A 26,343-nucleotide genomic window follows, 5' to 3' on the forward strand; every position below is an offset into this window, starting at 1 on the left:
TCTGATTAAATGGGTATACACCAGACATGTACTACTAATTGAGTTATGGTTGTATAGTTTTTTCATTAACAGAGCTGTATGTGCTTTTGATTGCAGACTGTTCTTACAGAATGGAGAAACATGCAGATGCCCAGGGTCACAGAGATTGTGGTTCATATCATACACTGTATTTCAAGACATGTTGTCTACCAATACCATTTAAACTAGGAGGTGAAATGTCAAACCATATTGACAGTTATTTTCATCATATTTTCTTGCACATCAAAAACAGCACAGTTATGAAAAGTAAATGCAGCCATCATGGAAATAAAGTCAACATACATCCCACAAATATCCCAATACAACTTCCGTCCCAAAACACTTACATCACCACGACATGTCTGCAAGTTATAGGCATATGCAACGTGCATGGATCACACACACACAACACTCTCAAAGCTAATCATAATTGTCATCAAAACAGATACAGTCAAACAAAATGAAGGATCACAAAACCAATTCCCCAATGGGTCTACTCTATGCAACAACTTCCTTTCAACCAGCCATCATGCAATGCTCTTGGGTTGTCCAAAAGGTATTAGCTATGGCATTGCGACATGCTATCAGTGAGTTAGCGGTTAGCCTGTGGTGCTAACTAGGGCAATGAAAATGTCTGTCATTCTTCCCGTGGAGGACTATTAACTGGAGTATTTCAGGCCGAGGCACAGTGCCAGTTCATTCTTCTGGATCTTTCCATCACCATTCATGTCACAGTGACCCAGGAGCAGCTTGCGGAACTTGTCCAGGTCTGTTCCACTAATGATAGGCTGTGTTGGGTATAAAGAAAGCATATTCAAACCATTAGTTCAAGATCAATCACAGTTCAAACCTTTCACAGTCTAATACAGTTGGACCCACTGTTAACTTCACTCAATTCTCGTTGCTTCACCCATATAAATATAAAGTAACATGGTGTCAGAAGTGGGAGACCTTAACTTACCTTAACTTACAATAATGCAGAATCAATATAACAGCATCAGATATCTTAGTTAATACATAATAAGTTTATATAAATACATTTGTAGAATAGGATATAGCAAAAAAAACATTTTTTACTTTGACCAGTTCCATCATGTCTTTGACAAAGCCGTCCACCTCCGGACCCTCCAAAGCACCCGTCTTACTCTGTAAACAACAAAATGGCTGACTTCAGAAAGAGCAATGAAATCTACCACCTGGTGTGCCTTGGGAGATTATAAAGAGGACAGCATATAAATTCTGTTTAGAATTCAGATTTTTTTTTATTTTTAGATGGGACAATGTACTACATCACACATCCACAATCATGAAGCACAGAGGAGCATGGCACTGCAACAGGACCACCACTTCATTAAGTACTGTGAATACATCTTAGTACTGATCCAGTGGTGTAGCCAGGAATTTGTTGGTGGGTGGACCTGCAGAAATGTATAACTAATTTCATGCTATTCTACACATTTTGCCATGAGGCTGAGATTTTTTTTCCTGTTTTAAAAGGTAATTTCCTGCAATTATATGAATTTTTCCATGGGGCAGAGAGGAAAATGTGCAGTTTTATAGCTCATCTCATGCTATTCTACATATTTTGCCAAAAGGCTGAGAGAAAATCTAGCATGTGTTGACTGTGAATAAGGCACTACATGAGCTGTCTTGTTTGCCAAATGACCAAATGAAACAGGCAGTGCCATGGTGCATGTATCCACACAAGCACAGTGACATATTATGCCTCAATTCAGTAATATTCATGGATTATTGGGGGTGTGGCTTTCAGTTAGTTGTTTTTGGCAACCCCTCCCGTGAGCGTGAATGTCATTCCAGGTCATCTATTCTGTTATATTTAAATCAAATCTGACTAACCCAGTGCACTGCTTGCTATGAATTCTATCTGATGGTGTTTGCATGTTTAGGTAAAAAGATAAGATTTAAAGAAAAATGTTCCTCAATCTGAGTGGGTGGGCACCCAAGTCCACCCGTGCCTATGCCTCTGTACTGATCCACTTTCAATCCAGCTGTGTATTCTCTCTCATTCATACTGATATTATATTTTATAATTAACGCCAATGAAGCATCAGTAAAATCACAACAAGTCATTATAAGCAGCATTGTAATTTAATGAAATATGCTTATCACAATGAACCATACAATTCCAATTGAAGTTGAAGGCAATTATGTTGTGGCTGAACGTACTGTATAATGACTTACCACATCATAGTGAGCAAATATCTTCTCAAAGTCCCTCTTCCGGTCCTCTTGACTGCAAGCCTGAAACAGAGTGGTACCACAACACCCACAATTTAGTTCCTCTAATTAAAGCCAATGAGAACGACAGTAAGTAATTGAAGATGGAGTGTGAATTGACAACACCTTATCTGACTGAAAGTTATCAGTGAAATTCATCAAACATTTTTATACTTACATTCATGTCAAACTTCAGCAAGAAGTTCTCTTTTAGAGCTAAGATTCTGGGAGAAGGAAAACAGTTTGGCTCCGTGACTCACACACAATTAGACACACAGTAAGAGCCACCAAGCAATGTGGGGAATACAATTGCTTGATAATTAGTACCTGGCTAGGTCATTCAAATCCAGCCTGCCATCGTTGTTTTTGTCAAACATCTCCATCTGTTGGGAAAATAAACATAACAAAGCATCAGATTCATTAGCCATTTTGTTAAAGCACAGAAACATTAGAATCAGAATCACCTTTCTTTGCCAGGTACATTTACACATACTCAGAATTTTACTTGGTGATTATTTTATTTGGGGACAACAGTACTGAAAGAGCTGATCACCCTCCAGCACAGTCTAGTACCATCCAATTACTAATATTATTGAGGGGATTCATAGGCAAGACTATTACAGCCAATGACATACTTCAATGAGAAATAACAAATTTAGTGCACTCCTCATCTACACTGAATGGTATAGTAGCATTACAATATACCCAGAGTGTACAAAATATTAGGAACAACTTCCTAATATTGAGTTGCATCCCCTTTTTGCCCTCAGAACAGCCTCAATTCATTGGGGCATGGACTCTACAAGGCTGTCCAAAGCTGGCCCATGTTGATTCCACTGCTTCACACAGTTGTGTCAAGTTGGCTAGATGTCCTTTGGGTGGTGGACCATTCTTGGTACACGCAGGAAACTGCTGAGCGTGAAAAACACAGCAGCATTGCAGTTCTTGACACAAACTGGTTCACCTGGCTACTACTACCATAGCTACCTACTACCATACCCTGTTCAAAGGCACTTAAATAGTTTTGCCTTGCCCGTTTACCCTTTAAAAACGGTACACATACGCAACGTCTCAAATTGTCTCAAGGCATAAAAATCCTTCTTCAACCTGTCTCCTCCCCTTTCTCTACACCGATTGAAGTGGATTTAACAGGTGACATCAATAAGGGACCGTTGCTTTCAGCTGCATTCACCTGGTCAGTCTATGTTCCTAATGTTTTGTACACTCAGTGTATAGCTCTCTACCAATCATCCTTTTAGAGGAAATAAACTTAAATGACAAAATCAGTTTTACATCCAAATTGAATTGCCCATTGAACAAGGTAGCATATACTCATTTGAGAGACAACAGTTCAAGAGTCCTCAGATTGAGGCACAGAGTAAAGGAGCTGGGGCTTGTTGTTACCATGGTGTTGGTGTACTCCTCCAGTTTGTTGGGGGATATGGTCTTTTTGTGCTGGAGGAACAGGTCCTGCAGGAAACCCTGTTAGGAGGACACAGAGGAAGACAGCCGATAAGATGAGGTGGGACCATATTTATAAAGTGTCTCAGAGTAGGAGTGCTGATCTAGGATAGGTACAGTTGAAGTCAGAAGTTTACATACACTTAGGTTGGAGTTATCGTTTTTCCACTACTCCACAAATTTCTTGTTAACAAACTATAGTTTTGGCAAGTCGGTCAGGACATCTACTTTGTGCATGACACAAGTAATTTTTCCAACAATTGTTTACAAATTATTTCACTTATAATTCACTGTATCACTGTATCAATTCCAATGGGTCAGAAGTTTACTCACACACTAAGTTGACTCTGCCTTTAAACAGCTTGTAAAATTCCAGATAATGATGTCATGGCTTTAGAAGCTTCTGATAGGCTAATTGACATCATTTGAGTCAATTGGAGGTGTGTCTGTGGATGTATTTCAAGGCCTACCTTCAAACTCAGTGCCTCTTTGCTTGACATCATGGGAAAATCAGAAGAAATCTGTCAAGACCTCAGAAAAATAATTGTAGACCTCCACAAGTCTGGTTCATCCTTGGGAGCAATTTCCAAACGCCTGAAGGTACAAATTCGTCTGTACAAACAATAGTGCACAAGTATAAACACCATGGGACCACGCAGCCATCATACCGCTTAGGAAGGAGACGCATTCTGTCTCCTAGAGAAAAACGTACTTTGGTGAGAAAATAGCAATTCAATCCCAGAACAACAGCAAAGGACCTTGTGAAGATGATGGAGGAAACGGGTACAAAAGTATCTATCTGTCACGCCCTGGCCATAGAGGCTTTAATTCTCTATTTTGGTTAGGCCAGGGTGTGACTAGGGTGGGCATTATAGTTTATTTCTATTTCTTTGTTTTTTGCCGAGTGGTTCCCAATCAGAGGCAGCTGTTTATCGTTGTCTTTGATTGGGGATCACATATAAGTTGTCATTCCCCTTTTGGTGTTTGTGGGATCTTGTTTTTTGTTAGCGCTGTGAAGCCTGCAGAACGTGACATTCGTTATTTTTTTGTTTGGTGTTTTGAGCAATTAAAGTATCATGAACACTTACCATGCTGCACCTTGGTCTCCTTCCGATGACAAACGTTACAATATCCACAGTAAATCAAGTCCTATATCGACATAACCTGAAAGGCCCCTCAGCAAGGAAGAAGCCACTGCTTCAAAACCGCCATATAAAAGCCAGTCTACAGTTTGCAACTGCACATGGGGAAAAATAATGTACTTTTTGGAGAAATGTCCTCTGGTCTGATGAAACAAAAATATAACAGTTTGGCCATAATGACCACCGTTATGTTTGGAGGAAAAAGGGGGAGGCTTGCAAGCCGAAGAACACCATCCCAACCGTGAAGCACGGGGGTGGCAGCATCATGTTGTTTGGGTGCTTTGCTGCAGGTGGGACTGGTGCACTTCACAAAATAGATGGCTCATGAGGAAGGAAAATTATGTGGATATATTGAAGCAACCTCTCAAGACAGCAGTCAGGAAGTTAAAGCTTGGTCGCAAATGGTCCAAATACTAATTGAGTGTAACTTCTGACCCACTGGGAATGTGATGAAAGAAATAAAAGCTGAAATAAAAAATTCTCTCTGCTATTAATCTGACAATTCACATTCCTAAAATAAAGAGATGATCCTAACTGACCTAAGACAGGGAATTTTTACTCGTATTAAATGTCAGGAATTGTGAAAAACTGAGTTTAAATGTATTTGGCTAAGGTGTATGTAAACGTCCGATTTCAACTGTATAGTATCTTGATCTAGGATTCATTCATTATAATCTAAAAGACAAAACCGATCCTGGATACTGTAAGTAGTCCTACTAGTCTGAGACGCTTGGTAAACATGGCCTTGGTCTCATGTGAAAAACGGTGGTTTCTCAACTTGACGATTTTTAAAAGTTTTAAAAAGTCAGAAGTTGCAAATCTGTAGGTAACCGCCCCGTCCTGCCCCCTGGAACCCTTGTCCCCAGAGCTGAAGATTTGAATTACATTCTGCTCAAGTGTTTCTTTACCTCTACTTCACGTACAAATGTAGCATACCTGTGTTTAGTTTAAATCAAAACACATGTTTTGACTAGTGTCGTACACTGTTGAGTTTTGGCCACACGAGAGAAAAATGCGACGGTTCACACAAATCTCATAAGAAATTAGGTGGTGTTTTAAAAAAAATGTTTTACTTACAGTAATGTTATACTGTGCTATTATATTCAGTTCTGTTATGTAGAATACTATCATTACGTGTTTGCAGACATTGATTCAGCTTTGATCTAACTTTATTAAACGAGCAGAGTGGAGACTATGTGTAAAGTAGAGAATCCTGTATTGCGTAGAAGCTTCTGACCTTTAGCTGTCGGGAAGAGGGGTCCAGAGAAGTCGGATCTGCAGACACTCCGAAATAAAAAAAAGGGGAGAAATGTGTGCCACAACACTTTTGTCTGTTATTCTGAATCAAAGTGTTCACAAATAGTATCATGTACTGTATGTACATCCTGTCCATTTACTCTTCAGAAAATGTACTGTGGATTATAAACCATGTGTTTGTTTGGAAATTCTAAGAAAAGTACTTGTGCCTTGCCTTGTGGGGTTGGTGCAATATTTGGGGAGAGCTCTTCTACGATATGCTACTCCAAATATCGCGATATGCTACTCCAAATATCGCGGTATCCAATATAATGGTTTCGCGTCCATAATTGCTAGATTATTCCAGACTGTGCAGTATTTGTGCTTATTTACGATATTATGGTCACATTCTAATGAAATAACCTTAGTGTGGCGAACAATAAGTTAATTCATTTAGACTTTATTTTCAGCATATTGATATAAACTAACTGATAAAACTGCACTGTTTTGATTAGAAAAGTTCAAATAGATTAGTCTTGCACATCACAATATATTGTCAATGTCAAATATCACGATATTCGATTGAATCGTATATTGGCCCGACCCTATTGCCTTGTCCACATAAGAGGACAGGGGGCATCCTTCTGAAAGACCCTTAAAGCAACACGTGTCAACATAGACCTAGAGCAACTGTGTAAACATGAACAACTCTGGCCACTCATTGATGTTGACTTAGAAAGTGGACAACAACTAGCTAAGACAATGTCTCTGAGAGGACCATGGCAAGGGTCTCACTGAACGCATGGGAATTAGGAGAAGGGCATTCTTCAACTGTACCTTGAGTTCTATAGCTGATATGTATCCACTGCTGTCAGTGTCATAGTTTCTCCAGATCTGTGGGGGGGAGTGAGAGGCAGATTTAGTTTTGTTGAAAGTGTTCTAGAGAATACAGGACACACTACCCAACCAATAATAGGTTGTATTTTTTGTGCATTTACGTTGAAGGTTTTTGGACCGAAACACTTCATATGTGATCTTTGACCTTACCCTCATGAACTCCACACTGTTGTCCAATGGCGTCTCTCTGTGGAACAGTAGTAGGAAGTTCTCCTCCTCCGGTAGCATCATGGTGGCCAACTGGAACATTTATGTTCAATCAAATAAGTTATCAACATTCACAGGCAGGCATTATTCGGTCACTGATGGGAAATGTTTTGTCAAACTAAATCTTGTGTATTTTCTTCCTACAAATTGATAGAATTAAGGTGGTACATGTCCATTCAGCTTCAAGGGGCATTTACTCCTCTGTCAACATAACATTTAGAAAACGAAATGTGAAAGATGAAATGAGATGCAATTCAATTACATTTTCGACATAAACTCATTCTAATTCATTGCATGCTGTTAGATGAAGCAAGGCAATAACATGATGCAAATGACAGAGCAATTATGTAATTTCAAGGCTGCTTCACACACAGGTGTTGTTAGGGCATTTTGATTACAATCCAATTACCACTTGTTGTTTGATCAGTTTCTCTCTCTCTCTCTCTCTCTCTCTGACACAAACACACCTGCAGGGTTCTAAGTATACTTAATACTAAATGCACTATATAGACAAATAAAGGAGGTTTGGGGAAATACAAGTAAACACACCTCTTGGATTTGCAGGCGACCATCAGCTGTGGTGTCATAAGCTGACATGAACCTTTCTTTCATTCTTCCAACTTTGTCATCTGTTATTTCATCCTTTAGGAACAACACAGTGACTTTTGAACATATTCGTTACACTTATTTGTGTATTTCATTCAGTGTTACCTGTGCAAAATCCCTTTCGGGAATTAATTCCATTTCAATGAAAGACAAAACATGACTAATGATTGGATTCAGAGAGGTTATCTAATTTTGACACCGGTTGAATGCCATCAACAAAGGTCAGCAAAGTAGGTCTGATTAGAAGATTCTAGAATGTTACTTGCCTAAGCCTACTGTAGTATTTTTTTTTTTTTTTTTTTTTTTTGGGAGTCTGAAAGTACACATTATGCATTAGCCATGACAAGGTAAAGGAATAGTAGCCTACTTACACTCATCCCAAGTTTTTTCATCATGTGTCTGAAAAAGTTGTCCAACTCCTTTCCTTCAATATAACCATTATCTATAAACAAACAAATGCATAACATAAAATAAAAAAATGGCCGTATTGTTTTATCTTCAAGACATGGTGCAAAGTTCAGTCTGAATTTCGATGAAAGCATTGCCTGATAAACTAACACAGATTAATATGAATAGTAATCAAAAGGCAAAATAGTTCTAACTTCAAGAGTAAGATCTTACTGTCAACATCGAAATGTTGCCATATGTGTAGGAAGCCTGTAGCATCCAGGTTGTCAAAAGCGCTGTCCATGGTGACGCGTGCCCAATGCACCAGCGTGAATCCAAAATGTTAGTTGTGAAAAGAGAGTTTTATCCGTATGTATAAGTCTATTTCTCACAGAGACTGATGATCTTTCCTTCCCTGTAGTTCAGTTTAAACTCCACCAAACGCAAACAAGGGAGACCAACTTGACTACGATGCTCAAGTAGGTGTGCAACAGTGAAGGCTCCTCAGAGGAGGAAGGGGAGGACCATCCTCCTCAGTTAATTTCATAAAAAATTAAAATTGATAAACATTTAAAAAGTTATAATTTTTAGATGAAACTATACAAAATATATTCACGTCACCAAATAATTTATTAAAACACACTGTATTGTAATGAAGGTCTACAGTAGCCTCAACAGCACTCTGTAGGGTAGCACCATGTTGTAGCCGGAGAACAGCTTGCTTCCAGAGCACATCCTCTAACCTATCAGAGCTCTTGCAACATGAACTGACATGTTGTCCACCCAATCAAAGGATTACAGAATTAGTCTAGTACTGAAAGGATAAACTACAGCTCACTAGGACTGCAGTGCATAAAATGTGGTGAGTGGGCGATGCAAAGAGAAAGACAATAATTGAACAGTTTTGAACAAATTAATTTCTTTAAAAAATGAAATAGGAGCAACAGAGAGAGAGAGGATGCAGCTAGCTAGTTTAGCCTACTCAAACACCCGGCTCAAATAGAGGGATTATATGTTAGCTAGCTGGCTATGACTATCCAACACTGGAACTCTTCCAAGTCAAGGTAAGCTTTTGGTTTTACTAATTTATTGCCACCGGGTCTGCCGGTATAGATGCTAAACTGCTTGCTGACTGTACACTGTACTGCATGATTGTAGCTGGTTTACTAACGCGTTAGTTCTATTAGCTATGATGTTACTTTAGTTAATATGGTGACAAGGATGTAGGCTGTGTGTAGCGGTTATGATATGGTTTGGAGCGTTTTTTTCACCTGGTCGCATACAGCTGATGGGTTTTGCATTTAAGTTGGTCGCATACAGCTGATGGGTTTTGCATTTAAGTCCACAATCGAAGGGAAAGTTGAGAGGAGGAGAGCATGTAGAGATGAGAAGGAATACAACAAGCTGTTTGTATGTGGCTTTGAAAGTGAACTGTTTGTGTGTGATCAGGGGTGTATTCATTCTGCCGATTCTGTTGAAAAAGTTTCTTAAACGGAAGTAAATGGAACAAAACTGGGATAACATACCTGAATTTGCCCAATAGAAACTCTGGTTTGCAAATGTTGGACTAATGATTACACCCTAGATCAGGCGAGAGTATGCAAGGCGGTAATTGAATGTGTCACTGTCTATCCATGCGTCACCTCAAATATTTCTATCGACCTGTGTGCACCTACGTTGTAAACTTTCATCCATAGGCTAGGTTGTAGCAACCTCATTATAGGGAAAATTTGAGTATCATGTAGTAGGCCAAATCTCTAAATGTTTATCGGAGTAGTAGTTACTATCCGGTACATAGCGCAAAACCATCCTTGCTTCTGATCGACAGAGACTTAAGGTTAGCTAGTTTGCTAGTACAAATTCCAGGGAGAGGGTATAAAAAAAAATGTAATAAAAAAATGCTAAGGTAGCTAGCTAGGTAGAATTTCGTTTTTTGGGGGGTAATTACAGGCGAATATATTGATAATGTTATTTTGACCGAGAGAGATTTGCACGGTTAACAAAATGTCACGCAAGGGTAAATTATGCAAAACACATACCTTTTATGAAGTAGGTCTATATGAAGGCAAAATAGATCATACATGGCAGTATACCAGTAGAAATATTTTTTATTGTTACAAATATACAATTACAGGATTATTGACAACTTGATGTTACATGTAAAGGATTTTGTTACAATGCATGCATTGTAAAAAAAAAACTGAAAAAAAGTGTGTATTTTCAGCATAAATCAATTTAGCCAATAAAACTAACACTATATGGAAACCATCACCAAGCCCCTCAATAAATGTATTTCATATAAATCATGATAAATCAAAGTTATTATGCCTATCATTAATAAGGTTTACTTGATCAATTTGCCCATGGTACAATGTAAATCCCATACATATTTGTCAACACATCCATATATCTCTTTCAGTGTGTTGATATTGACAAATATACATTACATGCACATTAGACATAGTAAGCCAATCAACGGTCTTTGTTAAGACTAAGATATTAGCAAGGTTTTGTCCATAAGCTTTTTTTGTTCTTTGCTATGTGTCTGCATTACGATTCTCCACAATTCTCCAGAAGTGTGCACTTGGACACTCCATGGAACACTGAGGAAAGTATGGAGAAACTTGATGCATCTTTTCTCTCTACACTGGGACGATGTCATTGATGGTGTCCTCTTCCTCCTCCTCATCCTCCATGTTGTCAGGCATAAGGTCCTGTCTTTGGTCCGTGTCAGGGGGAGGAGGGAAGTCTTCCTCCGTGTTGTCGTCTTTATCAAACACTCCAGGGCTTTGGCAGTGGGCAGCGTCCACCATGGACAAAGGTCTCTCTGCAAGGACAGTGACACAAGACAGCGGTGTGTTAGCTGATATGGTACTAAACAACGAGGAAGCTACAACTGGTACTACTGAGACTACAAACACAACGTCACAGTTGTGTGAGTACTAAAACCAACAACAAGAGCTCCTGGAGAAACCCATACAACTACTATTACTGAGAATTGCATGTTATTCAAAAGGTACGGTCACAATTGGACCTGCCAAAACTTACATTACTGCCATTGGTTGTTGCTAGATGCAAAACTACACCTCAACACTGTACATGTCTTCAGTTTTTTTTAAGACCTGAAGGAGAGAAGGTAATTGGTCTAACCAGATGCAGGGAGGGACTTGGTGCGCTCTCGACCCTCTACTTCCTGTACCACAGAAGTGGAACTCTTCAGGGAAGACCACTGTCTCCCGCCAATAACAGACCTGTCCGTCTCATGGTCTAAGTCAAATGGGCTAGAGTCTCCTGTGAGTTCAACTGTCAGACAGAGAGAGTTCACATTACATTTCACATTTTAGTAATTTAGCAGACACTTTTATCCAGAGGGACTTACAGTAGACAGTGGAAACATTTTCGTACTGAGGGTGAAAGATGCTTTTATCCTTCAATTCTACCAAACTCACATAGTGACAATTTGTATAGCATACTATGTTCTCAGTTAATTTAAATGAATGCCTTTGTCTTTACGTGAAGCAAAATAGCTTTGATTATTCCTCTACTCTCAATATCAACATTTCGGACTGTTGTGAGCTGTTCCTAAGACAGTTCTTCTGGGTGGAGGGTACATGGGTAATAGATACATAAACCTACCATTAATGGGGCTTGTCTCCCCCTCCCGCTCACAGTCTGACGGCGCCCTCTTCAGGCGAGGGGCGGGCAGAGGTCCTTTTGGGGATACGTTTCCAAGAGGGGAGTCAGGGGTGTCACCTGAGGGTGAATTCATTAACAAATAAAGAGTGGTTACAGACAACAGGACAAATTAAGACAAAAATCACAATAAACAAAGTCCTCTTCTTCTTGATCCATTTTTGATTCTGATGGCCTTATTTCCCATCTCCATATCACTATCAGTAAAGTATACTTATTCATATGCCTACCTGGGCTGTGGCTGCTGCTGGTGCGAGGGCTCAGAAGTCCCAAACTGTGTGGTCCAGGGTGGGGCTTGGTGCCCGGGAGTGCTGGGGGTCTGGTTGTAATACTGGTGGGCTTAGACTTTGGCGATAATGACGATGTTTGACTCTCTGGCTTTCCTACAGAGAGAGACATAACAAAGAAGACCCATATCGGACACTTCTTAGAAACAGAATGCACAGCAAACGTGTGGATGGTTCATAGAGCTTTTACAAGGGAATGTCTGAACAAAGTGTTACCTAGCACTGTAATGTAATTCAACATTTTGTTCATTTTATTGTACCACATGGCAGCTGGCAAGATGCCCAGTGAGACAGACGTTGTGGCATAATTGAGTTGCGCCATCTTTGAGTACATAAAGATTAAATATCACTAAATGGAATAAAACATCTAATTATCTGATTGGGATATAGAGGCCAACTCACCTTGTTTACCATCTGCCTTGTCTGAAGAGGAAGATGAGTCAGACTGTCAAAAGAACAAACAAACATCTTTTCAGTATGGACAATGTCTTCAGTTCGTCCTAAACCTGCTTTTATAGGCACCATTGTGTTTTCCGCTGCATGGCTCTATGAGGGCACTCGTGCATGACCGTATTCAACAGTCTGAACCATGCAGAGACATGGATGTTCCATACAAAGCAACTATAGGGCAACACCTTCACACAGTTATCCACTCACCATGATCTATAGCCTTCCAAATGATTGGCAGATCGAAGGTTGAAGACAGCAAATACAGTGTACATTCAACTTTAAAATAAACTTTTTCAGAGGAGGTTGTGTGTTACCCTGTAAGAATGTAATTATTCAGTAGTTCAGTGATGCTAAGGGGTTCTACTGGTTCATATATTTAGCTGTCAAAAGCAGCAAAAACTGGTCAGTTTACCCACCTTATGGGAGGCCATTTTCTCATGCATTTTTCTCATCTCCGCCAGGAGGTCCCTGCCCATTACGGGGACCCCAAAGTGCCAGCCACCGTGAGGACCCCCCTTACTGTCACTCTCCGAGTGCTGTTCCGTAGTGGGTTCATGGGTTGGTGGCTTTTCTGAGCGGTCAGGGGAGATTTCCGAGTGGTCCCGCAATGGAGCCTTGGGGGATAGGGGCTCCTCGGTTACAGTGCTGACGGTCGCAGAAGCCGGGATGGTGATGGCGGCTGCTCCATGGCTCTTCTCAGACTTGGAGGTGCGAGACTTGATGAGGTTAAGGAAGCCGCTTTTCCGGGATTCCCGTTTCTTCTCCGAACCCTCCTGGATGTTGGAGGAGCCCCTCAGGGTGGGTCGTCTGGAAATGTTAGAGAATGATTTTGCTGTACAATCCACACTCACAACTTCTAAATACGTAAATAAAGGTACATGTAACTGCCCAAATAAAGGGAACACTTGACTAAATTAGGGATACAAAGTATTTTGAAAGCAGATGCTTTCATACAGGTGTGGTTCCTTAGTTAATTAAGCAATTATTATCCCATCATGCTTAGAGCCCAATTGCCCATTATTTTTGGCTACCATGGTTAGAAGAAGAGATCTCAGTGACTTTGAAAGAGGGACCTCAAAGGAGCATAGGAGTTTAAAGGGTGTGTGTATGTGTGCGTGTCTGCGTCACCAGATTTCAACCCAATTAAACACTTATGGGAGATTCTGGAGCGGTGCCTGAGAACGGGTTTTGCACCACCAACAAAACACCAAATTATGGAATTTCTCGTAAGAATGGTGTCGCCTCACTCCAGTGGCGTTCCAAACCTGCGATCAAGATTATCCTACCAAATGGACTTTAAAAACTAACATCTTATGTTTAACCGAGACGTGGCTGAATGAAGACACGGACAATATAGAGCTAGCAGGATTTTCCATGCACCAGCAGAACAGAGACGCTACCTCTGGTAAGACAAGGGGTGGGTGGGGGTGTGTGTCTTTTTGTCAATAACAGCTGGTGCGCAATGTCTAATATTAAAGAAGTCTCAAGGTATTGCTCACCTGAGGTAGAGTACCTTATAATAAGATATAGACCGCACTATCTAACAAGAGGGTTCTCATCTGTATTATTCGTAGCTGTCTATTTACCACCACAAAGCGAAGCTGTCACTAAGACCGCTCTCAACCAACTCTATAAGGCCATAAGAAAAGAAGAATATTCTCACCCAGAAGCGATGCTCCTAGTGGCTGGGGACTTTAATGAAAGCAAACTTAAATCAGTTTCACCAAATTTTTACCTGCATGCCACATGTGCAACCAGGGAAAAAAGACCACCTTTACTCCACACACAGAGATGCATACAAAGCTCTCTATATATCCTCCTGATTCCTGCTTACAAGCAAAAACTAAAGCAGGATGTACCAGTGACTCGCTCAATACGGAAGTGGTCAGATGATGCGGATGCTACACTACAGGACTGTTTTGCTAGCACAGACTAGAATATGTTCTGGGATTCATCTAATGGCATTGAGGAATACACCACCTCAGTGATCGGCTTCATTAATAAGTGCTTCGATGACGTCGTCCCCACAGTGACTGTACGTACATATCCCAACCAGAAGCCATGGATTACAGGCAACATCTGCATTGAGCTAAAGCTGCCGCTTTCAAGAAGCGGGAGACTAATCCGGACGCTTATTAGAAATCCTGCTCTGCCCTCAGATGAACCATCAAGCAAGCAAAGCGTCAATACAGGATTAAGATTGAATCCTACTACACCGGCTCTGACGCTCGTCGGATATGGCAGAGCTTAAACTATTACGGACTACAGAGGGAAACCCAGACGGGAGCTGCCCAGTGATGTGAGCCTACCAGACGAGCTAAATGCCTTTTATGCTTGCTTTGAGGCAAGCAACACCGAAGCATGCACGAGAGCACCAGCTGTTCTGGATGACTGCGTGATAACGCTCTCGGTAGCTGATGTGAACAAAACCTTTAAAACAGGTCAACATTCACAAAGCCACTGGGCTAGACGGATTACCAGGACACGTACTCAAAGCACGCATGGACCAACTGTCAAGTGTCTTCACTGACATTTTCAACGGCTCCCTGAAAGAGTCTGAAACACCTACATGTTTCAAGCCGACCAGCATAGTCTCTGTGCTCAAGGAAGCGAAGGTAACCTGCCTAAATGATTACCGCCCCGTGGCACTCACGTCGGTAGCCATGAAGTGCTTTGAAAGGCTGGTCATGTCTCATTTCAACAGCATCCTCCCAGACACCCTAAACCCACTCCAATTCGCATACCGCCCCAACAGTTCCACAGATGACGCAATCTCAATCACACTCCACACTGCCCTTTCTCACCTGGACAAAAGGAACACCTGTGTGAGAATGCTGTTCATTGACTACAGCTCAGCATTCAACAACATAGTGCCCACAAAGCTCATCACTAAGCTAAGGACTTTGGGACTAAACACCTCCCTCTGCAATTGGATCCTGGACTTCCTGACGGGCCGCCCCCAGGTGGTAAGAGTAGGCAACAACACGTCTGCCACGCCGATCCTTAACACTGGGGCCCCTCAGGGGTGTGTACTTAGTCCCCTCCTGTATTCCCTGTTCAGCCACGACTGTGTGGCCAAACAACTCCAACGCCATCATTAAGTTTGCTGAAAACACAACAGTGGTAGGCCTGCTCACCGACAACGATGAGACGGCCTATAGGAAGGAGGTCAGAGAACTGGCAGTGTGGTGCCAGGACAACGACCTCTCCCTGAATGTGAGCAAGACTAAGGAGCTGATCATGGACTACAGGAAATGGCGGGCCGAATAGGCCCCCGTTAACATTGACGGGGCTGTAGTGGAGCGGGTTGAGAGTTAAGTTCCTTGGTGTCCATATCACTAACAAACTATCATGGTCCAAACATACCAAGACAGTCATGAAGAGGGCACGACCAAACCTTTCCCCCTCGGGAGACTGTAAAAGATTTGGCATGGGTCCCCAGATCCTCAAAAGGTTCTACAGCTGCACCATCGAGAGTATCCTGACAGGTTGCATCACCGCCTGGTATGGCAACTGCTCGGCATCTGACCGTAAGGCGCTACACAGGGTAGTGCGAACGGCCCAATACATCACTGGGGCCAATCTTCCTGCCATCCATGACCTATATAATAGGCGGTGTCAGGGGAAAGCCCATAAAGTTGTCAGAGACTCCAGTCACCCAAGTTATAGACTGTTTTCTTTGCTACCGCACGGCAAGCGGTACTGGAGCACCAAGTCTTGGACCAAAAGGCTCCTCAACAGCGTCTACCCCTAAGCTATAAGACTACTTAACAATTCATAAAATCGCCACCGGACAATTTTGTACACTCGCTGTTTGTTACTTATGCCTAGTCACTTCGCCCCCACCTACATGTACAGATTACCTCAACTAGCCTGTACCCCGTACACTGACTCCGTACCAGTGCCCCCTGTATATAGCCTTGTTATTGTGTTACTTTTATAATTACTTTATATTTTAGTCTACTTAATAAATATTTTCTTATTCTTGAACTGCACTGTTGGTTAAGGGCATGTAAGTAAGCATTTCACAGTAAAGTCTACACTTGTTGTATTCTGTGCATGTGACGAATAACATTTGATTTGAAACACTTGTAGAATCTATGCCAATGCGCACTGAAGCTCACTGAAGCTCTTCTGGTGGGACGTGGTGGCCCAACACCCTATTAAAAGACACTATGTTGGTGTTCCCTTTATTTTAGCATTTACATGTAGGTAGTTAGACATTGTAGGTAGTTACACATAGCTTACTGCTGCATGCTTGTGCATGCTAAACGTCAAGTAATTCCATTTACTTTTTGGAAAGAGTTCACCATAAAAGGAATTAGGACTCACTTAAAACTAAGTTGGGTGATTTTCTTGTAAAAGAATTCATCAACACCCTCATCCACTTTTCCCAGCAGGCCGTTCTGCTCCACTTCTTCTGGTGGTGGAGAGGTGCAGATTGAATCCCGCTGAGAACACCAAAAAATATGTAGGCCTACGTCAAGACTTCCCTAATATCAGAGTATAGTAGCTAGACGTAGAAATAGAGAAAGAAGGCAGAAAGAGAGTGGAAGAGGGAGAAATAAATGGGGAATAGGAGAGAGGGGGCAGGTGGAAGGCCTTACTGGTGCTCGGCTAGGCTTGGTCCTCTTTTTTGGTTTGGGGCGGAGCTTGGTGTGGTGCTCTAGCTTCCGGGCCTCCATAGTGGGCAGCTCGTCAAAGTACGTCGGCATCTTGTCCGATAGGGGAGGAGGGGGCGAGTCTTCCTCGTGTATAGGCACTTCTTCCAGGGCCTTGTCCAAGTCAAACTCCATTTCTGACGGACAAGAACAACCATCAATAGACGAGGTAAAACCAAAACCCCTCTCATTCCGAGAGGCTGAAATACTACATTACTACTGTATTGTAGTTTAAATCTATTTGACCAGATCTACGGTACCCGGGATGTAGAACATCAACTCACCAAACGCCACAGAGACAGGCCGCAGCATCCTGCAGAGAATGCTCTTCCTCTTGGACTTGGGTGTCATCTGCAGTCAATACAGTCAAGAGAAAAACAGTCAGCCATGCTTCAGTACAGCAGATCAGGATCACAAACCCTAACCCTCATAGCAGAAGGGACTAGTCTTAGTTACCACACAGGTGTCCATCTCCTCCAGACTCTCAGCAGGCTGCTGCCTCTGCTCCTGGGTCTGGGCCTCAGGCTGGAGCACTGTCTCATCCAGCACCTCTGTCTCTTTTGAGTCCTGGTGGAGAAGAGGCTGCGCTTTCCTGGTCAGGTGTTCTGCCTGGTGTGGGAATGGAGGAAAAGGCATATAGTGGCAGTGTTCCTTCACCAGTATTTGTTTTTTTATGTGGTGCAGAAGTGCTCTAAATCAGCATTACAAGCAATTGAAGCAAAAATGCATTATTGTGTGTGTGAAAGAGAAATACAGAGTGAAAGAGTCTGTTGTAGTATACAGTACTGACCAGAGTGTTTTGGGAACGGGACAGAGATTCCAAGATCTCATCCACGATACGGTCTGAGAGGAAGGACGCCACACTGAGCTTCACTTCACTGTGTGACAGAGAGGAGAACATGAGCCAGAGACTACCTCTCTACTATCTGAACTGTATCAAGACCGGGCTGCATATATATGTTACAGCAGTTTTCTGAGAGTGAAGTTAGCAGCTATGTGACCTAATCCTAATCAATTATTTCACTAGGACATCATACACAGTGCAGATCACAATGAACAATTCAGTTTGAATTCACATGATCAACTGATAACGTCTGTATTTGAAATAATTGACTGATTAGGTCTCAAAAGTGCTCCTCCAATCCAGCCCCCCTCCCCTACTGTTGAAGGTCACTTGTGACAGGCACAAAGCAGGCAATGCGAAGTCTGGGATCCGCAGGACACCCATTGGACCAGCATGAATCTTTGAACTTTGTTTTTGGAGATACTTTTGTTTTGTCGTTGTTTTCCTTTCCTTAGTTGAATGCACTTGTTGTAAGTCACTCTGGAGGAGAACGTCAGCTAGCTATCTTGACCAAGCCAGGCTTGACCAGGCCCATGCGGTGATTACCTGATCTTGTTGATGATGTCGACTCCTGACTGCTCCAGTAGTGTGGTGGTGATGAAGTTATGGGGGACGGTCATCCTGCCTGCACTGGCCTTCATCAGCTCCTGGTGCAGGTTGCTCCTCTTCATCACGTGGGGACAGAGGCCCTCAGCGGTGTCAACCATAGATTGTAACAACGTCTGGGCCAAAGAGAGCGAGATAAAGAGGGGTAGCCAAGAGCATTGCACTAGCTTCTTATTTTGTCTTGTTGTTATTCAAATTTACAGTTGCTGAAAGGACTAGGGCAGTTTTTTTCAACTTGCACAGTTTTGTTCAAGGCCAAGCACACCGGATTCAACTACTCAATGAATAATCACCAAGCTCATGATCAGTTTAATCTTGTGTGCCTGTGCGGGATAAAAACAAAAACATCCAACTTCGAGGACTGGAGTTGAGAAACACTAGACTATGTAATTCACATCAACATTAAACATATCTGGTTCAAAAAAATACTGTTAAAATACAATAAATACATCATGCATTTACTGCTGTGTTGACTGTTGTGTACCTGTAGCTGCTCATCCATGACCCTGGCCATCTCTCCAGCCATGGACTCCAGCTTGTCCTGAATGGGGCCGCCCATGTCAGGGGGGCCGCCCATGCCACCAAGAGATCCCCTCAGGTGGTACAGGTTGGGCAGTAGCTAGATAGATGAGCAGGGTATGGAAGGTGGACAGACAGAGAAAGAGAAAAAAGGGAAGAGGAAAAACATTTGAGAAAAGATTAGACTGTGCTCTTTTCTCATCTAACTTCAATTCAAATGTATTTATATAGCCCTTCGTACATCAGCTGATATCTCAAAGTGCTGTACAGAAACCCAGCCTAAAACCCCAAACAGCAAGCAATGCAGGTGTAGAAGCATGGTGGCTAGGAAAAACGCCCTAGAAAGGCCAAAACCTAACCATTTGAGTTGGAGGTTCTCCCTTTCTGCATTAATGTTATTCAAAATGTTATTTAACCAGGAAGTCCCATGTAGAATTTGAGGTTAATGTTGATCACTTTTTGTCTCCCTAGCACAGTTTGACATCCACAGTCTATCTTTTATAAGTTAATTTGTTCTAGCGGTTCTATGAGAACAATATGTCTGGTTCTCAGCTCACTCTTTTGGAGTTCCTGGCGTCCTTCATGAGGTTCTTGGCCACCTTCATGTCCTCCTGGACGACAGCGGTCTCCGTATACCGCAGGGAGTTTAGGTGGTCCTGCACCTTTACACAGATCCTGTCCATCATCTGAGCAGCAGAAGGCAGGAGGGGTCAGAGGTCATCAGAAGACATTGAGCAGTCGTTCACCATTCAATGGGAGAGGTCATGTAATGGTTTATGGTCATTCAACACTTAAAAGATGTGGTACAGTGCCTCCGGAAAATATTCAGAGCCCTTGACTTTTTCCACATTTTGTTACATAACAGCCTTATTCTAAAATGGATTAATTGAAATAAAAAATATCCGAAATCTACACACAATACCTAGTAATGACAACTCAAAAACATGTTTAGAATTTTTGCAAATGTATTTAAAATAAAATAAAGAAATACTTTCTTTACATAAGTATTCAGCCCCTTTGCTATGAGACTCGAAATTGAGCTCATGTGCATCCTGTTTCCATTGATCATCCTTGAGATGATCAGATCGGTGGAAGGGTACTTTGGTCAGGGAGGTGATCAAGAACATGATGGCCACTCTGACAGAGCGGAAACATCTCTGGAGAGACCTGAAAATAGCTGTGCCGCAATCCTCCCCATCCAACCGGACAGAGCTCTGCAGAGAAGAATGGGAAAAACTCCCCAAATACCGGTGTGCCAAGCTTGTAGCGTCATACCTACGAAGACTCTATGCTGTAATCACTGCCAAAGGCGCTTCAACAAAGTACTGAGTAAAGGGTCAGAATACTTATGTAAATGTGATATTTCTGTTTTTGCTTTGTCATTACGGGGTATTGTGTGTACATTGATGAGGGGGGAAAAACAACTATTTAATCAATTTTAGAATAAGGCTGTAACATCACACAATGTGGAAAAAGTCAAGGGGTCTGAATACTTTCTGAAGACACTGTATGTAACTTTCACTTCCCCAGGGGAAACTCAAGGTACTACTAACATTTATCCAAACAAGTGCCGATACATGAAAATGAAAGTTACAGGTCAAACATTTAAACAGACGGGTCACCTGTTGTGTGGTGGTCGTGACAATGCCTTGCTGGAGACGGTAAGCTTGCTCTTGGAGGTATTTTCGAGTCTCGTGGTTCCTTAGTAGATACCGCTCCATCTGTAGAGATTGATTAAAAAAAAAATGTCAAAGTTTATAGAGGAAATGTGACGTTTTTTGCTTTCAACCCTGCTATCGATGCATTGTTATCAGTGAGAATTGATCTCAATTCTGTCATCAGTTAATATCTACCATGCAGCCAAATGTGAACTTTGACCTTTAGTAGGGCATCCTCTGTTTTCTCAGGGCTGGCCTTGAGTGCCTGGGCAGCATCGATGATGGGGATAGGCATGAAGCGGATAGTCTGGTTCCTGAAAGAGACACATGTGGCTAAGTATATGCCTACTCACATATCCTAACCAAAATATCCATGTGAAGAAGAGTATGAATAGAATGAATTGTGACATACACAGATACATACTTTTCTAAAGCAGATGCCACATCCTGGAGGCCTTGTAGGCTGACATTGTTTTTGTCCCACATAACCGTCCTGTACAAACGCATGACAATAAAAGAGCAATAGAACACAGTAGAATCAATATTAAAACAATATTGAAACATGAGCAGTTGAACATAGTGGGCCTCTTCTTGAGCCTTGACCTCTTACCTGAGCTTGGTGTTGATCTGCAGGGCCTTGGCCAGCATCTTGGCCCCCATGTCTCCCATGCCGTTGCCGCTGATGTCCACCCGGGTCAGGCTGGCGTTGCTGCCCAGTGCATTCAGTACGATGGACAGATCCCCCTTGAGCTTGGAGTCGGCCAGGGAGATGGACGTCAGGGGCTACGTGAAAAACAGGTTCGTTGAACAAATGGTAATGAATGGTTTAGACACATTGTGTTTATGCTAAGCTGTTATGGCTAAGTGTCACCGTAACAGCTGACTCACCGATTCCTCCTCCTGTATCATGTGCACCAGGTTGTCCAAGACTTGAGACAAATTTCTGTGGAAAGACGTGCAAACTTCATTACATTCCAGACAGAGAGAAGGATACAAACATGAGGATATGGTTAATTTACATTTTTTCTAGTTACAAGTGTCATGACATTGGCCTGGGGGGGTAGGTTTATGAAAGTCATAAATACCCCTTTCCCCCTTTTTCCTCTCTCTACCCTACTGATGTTACATTTGCAAAACCCTTGATTAACAGAGATTCTGGGAACATCAGAAGGTTCGGGGAAATGAACTATATTCTGGTAATCCGACCAATGGAACATATGCAGGTGGTACTTAATGAATATGATGTCAGTTCGGTTGTCATCGGAGACATTCTCATCAATGATAAGATGACAAACTCTACAGTGGAAAGTCTACACAGAGTTATCGGATTCACATGGAATTGTTGTTCAATTTAAATGTTTGAATATGAAATTATTTGTGATGGGATGAAATGTGATTTTAGCTTCTAAAATGTGAGATGTGGGTTTTCATAAGATAGGGCTGCTCAATCAGTGGCCCGCCCCTGTGAAGGGACATGGGCTATAAAACTTTTCAAACACACACTCCTCTCCCTTCCTATATAAGCCCTTGACGACAATATAACTTCCTGTTCCGATGATGTGAGGACGACGGTCCTATGTCAGAATGGTTCAGATAACTACAGAACGAAGCCAACATCAGAGTGAGCTTGGTTGTGAATGGTATGAACTTTGAACTCTTATTCACTACAGAAGTGATAGCTCCTAGCCGTTGAGTTAGCAACAGCAGATACAAACGAGGGTTAGGAAGGAACAGACAGAGTATCCCGTCTATCACACAACGACGTTACTACAACGTATCCAATTGACCACCAGATACATTCTTCAAAGGACTCGGTTGGGCAACACGGCCTTCCATCTACCACCAACCTACCGAAGCGCAGCTCAGAGTAAATATTTATTGCATTTTCCTTTTCCAAATGGGCGGTAATTTAGAATGCATAAGATACTGTATTTACGATAGCACAGCTTCGCCTTTGTTCCTCAGTCTTCCCGCTCTCTCACTCAAACCCAGACCCTTTTCTTTTGTGTAACAAGCGGTCATATCTGTTCCGCCCGCTAGGGACGTTTTCCTTTATGACGTAATTTGTAATCAAGTTCTGATTTAACGATGTGTATGTGTAATTAGTTAGGTATTTAGTAAATAAATAATTAAACCCAATTTTGTATTGCTGATTTAACTCGTTAGCCAGGGTTCGTGCAGATAACCAAGAATTTACAACTTTCAGATGAGACTGAATTAAGATGACAATTGATATTGACTGCTATTGATGTAAAATATTACTAGGTCTTTAAGAGTTTATTCGGAAGATAACAACTCTATAAATATTATTTTGTGGTGCCCGACTCTAGTTAATTACATTTACATGATTATCTCAATCAGGTAATATTAATTACGGAGAAATTATTTTACAGAATAGCATGTCATATCACTTAATCCGGCATAGCCAAAGACACGACACAAGGTAAGTAAGTCCCGTACTTGGACTTGATGTTATTGAAGTTCTTGCCCAGTGAGAGGTGGCGGATGGAGCGATTTTTGGCCAGCCACACCAAGAGAGTGGTCAGGTCTGAATCCAAACCTGAGCATAAAATATAAAACACAACATCAAATCAAAATCAGGGTATACAATGTTCAAAATCACTGTAAAAACAGTGTCTACTCGGGCCTCACCGTTGTCTGAGATGTCCAGGCTGGAGATGTTGGGAATCTCAGCTATGCAGCCCTCCAGAATCTGAGCACCTCCAGATCTTAGCTGAAGTAAATGAGAGAAATAAAACCAAAAACATATAGAGAAAGGATAGCAATTGCAATCCAGGATAATATCCATACATGTATTTTTGTGATTTATTTGATTGCCATTCAGGGTACATAAGTAAAGCTAAGTAATTAAAATCAGTATATTCAGAACATCTACCCAAATAATAAAAGGGTGTCAAGACATCTTATTTTAGAATTTTATTTCAGAGTATAGTCATGGCCAAAAGTTGAGAATAACACAAATATTAATTTTCACAAAATCTGCTGCCTCAGTTGGTATGATGGCAATTTGCATATACTCCAGAATGCTATGAAGAGTGATCAGATAAATTGCAATTAATTGTAAAGTCCCTCTGCCATGCAAATTAACTGAATCCCCCCCAAAAACATTTCCACTGCATTTCAGCCCTGCCACAAAAGGACCAGCTGACATCATGTCAGTGATTCTCTCGTTAACACAGGTGTGAGTGTTGACGAGGACAAGGCTGGAGATCACTCTGTCATGCTGATTGAGTTTGAATAAAAGACTGGAAGCTTCAAAAGGAGGGTGGTGCTTGGAATCATTGTTCTTCCTCTGTCAGCCATGGTTACCTGCAAGGAAAAAGTGCCATCATCATTGCTTTGCACAAAAAGGGCTTCACAGGCAAGGATATTGCTGCCAGTAAGATTGCACCTAAATCAACCGTTTATTGGATCATCAAGAACTTCAAGGAGAGCGGTTCAATTGTTGTGAAGAAGGCTTCAGGGCGCCCAAGAAAGTCCAGCAAGCGCCAGGACCGTCTCCGAAAGTTTATTCAGCTGCGGTATCGGGGCACCACCAGTACAGAGCTTGCTCAGGAATGGCAGCAGGCAGGTGTGAGTGCATCTGCACGCACAGTGAGGTGAAGATTTTTGGAGGATGGCCTGGTGTCAAGAAGGGCAGCAAAGAAGCCACTTCTCTCCTGGAAAAACATCAGGGACAGATTGTTATTCTTCAAAAAGGTACAGGCATTGGACTACTGAGGACTGGGTTAAAGTTATTTTCTCTGATGAATCCCCTTTCCAATTGTTTTTCCAATTGTTTGGGGCATCCGGAGAAAAGCTTGTCCAGAGAAGACAAGGTGAGCTATACCATCAGTCCTGTGTCATGCCAACAGTAAAGCATCCTGAGACCATTCATGTGTGGGGTTGCTTCTCAGCCAAGGGAGTGGGCGCACTCACAATTTTGCCTAAGAACACAGCCATGAATAAAGAATGGTACCAACACATCCTCCGAGAGCAACTTTTCCCAACCATCCAGGTATAGTTTGGTGATGAACAATGCCCTTTCCAGCATAATGGAGCACCTTGCCATAAGGCAAAAGTGATAACTAAGTGGCTCGGGGAACAAAACATTGATATTTTGGGTCCATGCCACGAAACTCCCCAGACCTTAATCCCATTGGTAACTTGTGGTCAATCCTCAAGAGGCAGGTGGACAAACAAAAACCCACAAATTCTGACAAACTCCAAGCATTGATTATGCAAGAATGGCCTGTCATCAGTCAGGATGTGGCCCAGAAGTTAACTGACAGCATGCCAGGGCGGATTGCAGAGTTCTTGAAAAAGAAGGGTCAACACTGCAAATATTGACTCTGCATCAACTTCATGTAATTGTCAAAAAGCCTTTGACACTTATGAAATGCTTGTAATTATAATTCAGTATTCCATAGTAACATCTGACAAAAATATCTAAAGACACTGAAGCAGCAAACTTTGTGGAAATTCATATTTGTGTCAGTCTCAAAACCTTTTGCCACGACAGTAGACTTCCCCTTTAAAATTCTCCCTCAGAGATTCAGGTAAGTGTGCCAGGATCTAGGCAGTAGTTCAGTCTCTTACCTCACAGCTGCTGAGATCCAGTGAAACTTCACTTAGATTAGGATTGCAGCCAAGACCTAGTAAAAGTGCCCTGAGGTGAAAGAGTCATTAAAGCTTATTTTCTATTCAGTGAAATGAACAAAGCAGACTGAAGTATGCAGGCAGTAAAGAGTTGGTGTGGTTAGATTACTTAAATATACTGTGAACAAGAAAGCAATGTTTCTATAACTACTTAATTTTTCTTTTTAAAATTAAGCCAAAAAAAAAAAACTGGATAATGACATCCTGTCTAAAATATACTTCACCATTTATAGATATGTTACAGTACCAGTCTGAAGTTTAGACACACTTACTCATTCAAGGGTTTCTTTATTTTTACTATTTTCTAAATTGTAGAATAGTGAACAATGAAATAACCAAAAAAAGTGTTTAACAAAATGTGTTTTATATTTTAGATTCTTCAAAGTAGCCACCCTTTGCCTTGATGACAGCTTTGCACACTCCTGGCATTCTCTCAACCAGCTTCACCTGGAATGCTTTTCCAACAGTCTTGAAGGAGTTGCTGAGCACTTGTTGGCTGCTTTTCCTTCACTCTGCGGTCCAACTCATCCCAAACCATCTCAGTTGGGTTGAGGTTGGGTGATTGTGGAGGCCAGGTCATCTGATGGGGCACTCCATCACTCTCCATCTTGGTCAAATAGCCATTACACAGCCTGGTGGTGTGTTGGGTCATTGTCCTGTTGAAAAACAAATAATAGTCCCACTAAGTGAAAACCAGATGGGATGGTGTATCGCTTCAGAATGCTGTGGTAGCCATGCTGGCTAAGTGTGCCTTGAATTCTAAATAAATCACAG

General features: G+C 41.8%; 2 protein-coding genes across 2 annotated transcripts in view; both read right to left on the reverse strand.

Annotated features, from left to right (window-relative positions):
- Positions 1-398: 398 nt before the first annotated feature.
- LOC112264757 (secretagogin) lies at positions 399-8,704 on the reverse strand. Its single transcript, XM_024441563.2, has 11 exons — positions 8,427-8,704; positions 8,177-8,247; positions 7,749-7,841; positions 7,143-7,232; positions 6,933-6,989; positions 3,661-3,738; positions 2,584-2,639; positions 2,435-2,480; positions 2,221-2,280; positions 1,096-1,164; positions 399-806 (listed from the first exon to the last, which is right to left on the reverse strand). Exons 1-11 carry the CDS (start codon positions 8,494-8,496, stop codon positions 678-680), a joined length of 819 nt encoding a protein of 272 aa, XP_024297331.1. The 5' UTR covers positions 8,497-8,704; the 3' UTR covers positions 399-677.
- A 1,578-nt stretch (positions 8,705-10,282) lies between these two features.
- LOC112264758 (F-actin-uncapping protein LRRC16A) overlaps positions 10,283-26,343 on the reverse strand; it is a 34,616-nt gene continuing 18,555 nt past the window's right edge. Inside the window, exons 18-39 of the mRNA XM_024441564.2 lie at positions 25,510-25,579; positions 23,563-23,644; positions 23,371-23,470; positions 21,799-21,853; positions 21,521-21,693; positions 21,335-21,403; positions 21,131-21,224; positions 20,875-20,973; positions 19,810-19,938; positions 19,218-19,352; positions 18,674-18,849; positions 18,074-18,161; positions 17,740-17,892; positions 17,568-17,634; positions 17,230-17,420; positions 16,955-17,073; positions 13,039-13,429; positions 12,575-12,617; positions 12,116-12,268; positions 11,829-11,945; positions 11,343-11,495; positions 10,283-11,019 (exon numbers count right to left, since the gene is read on the reverse strand). Coding sequence (XP_024297332.1) covers positions 10,835-11,019; positions 11,343-11,495; positions 11,829-11,945; positions 12,116-12,268; positions 12,575-12,617; positions 13,039-13,429; positions 16,955-17,073; positions 17,230-17,420; positions 17,568-17,634; positions 17,740-17,892; positions 18,074-18,161; positions 18,674-18,849; positions 19,218-19,352; positions 19,810-19,938; positions 20,875-20,973; positions 21,131-21,224; positions 21,335-21,403; positions 21,521-21,693; positions 21,799-21,853; positions 23,371-23,470; positions 23,563-23,644; positions 25,510-25,579 — 2,842 coding nt within the window. The 3' untranslated portion in view covers positions 10,283-10,834. The remainder of the gene's footprint in view (positions 11,020-11,342; positions 11,496-11,828; positions 11,946-12,115; positions 12,269-12,574; positions 12,618-13,038; positions 13,430-16,954; positions 17,074-17,229; positions 17,421-17,567; positions 17,635-17,739; positions 17,893-18,073; positions 18,162-18,673; positions 18,850-19,217; positions 19,353-19,809; positions 19,939-20,874; positions 20,974-21,130; positions 21,225-21,334; positions 21,404-21,520; positions 21,694-21,798; positions 21,854-23,370; positions 23,471-23,562; positions 23,645-25,509; positions 25,580-26,343) is intronic.

Source organism: Oncorhynchus tshawytscha, linkage group LG13, assembly GCF_018296145.1.
Source record: "Oncorhynchus tshawytscha isolate Ot180627B linkage group LG13, Otsh_v2.0, whole genome shotgun sequence".
NCBI lineage: Eukaryota > Metazoa > Chordata > Actinopteri > Salmoniformes > Salmonidae > Oncorhynchus > Oncorhynchus tshawytscha.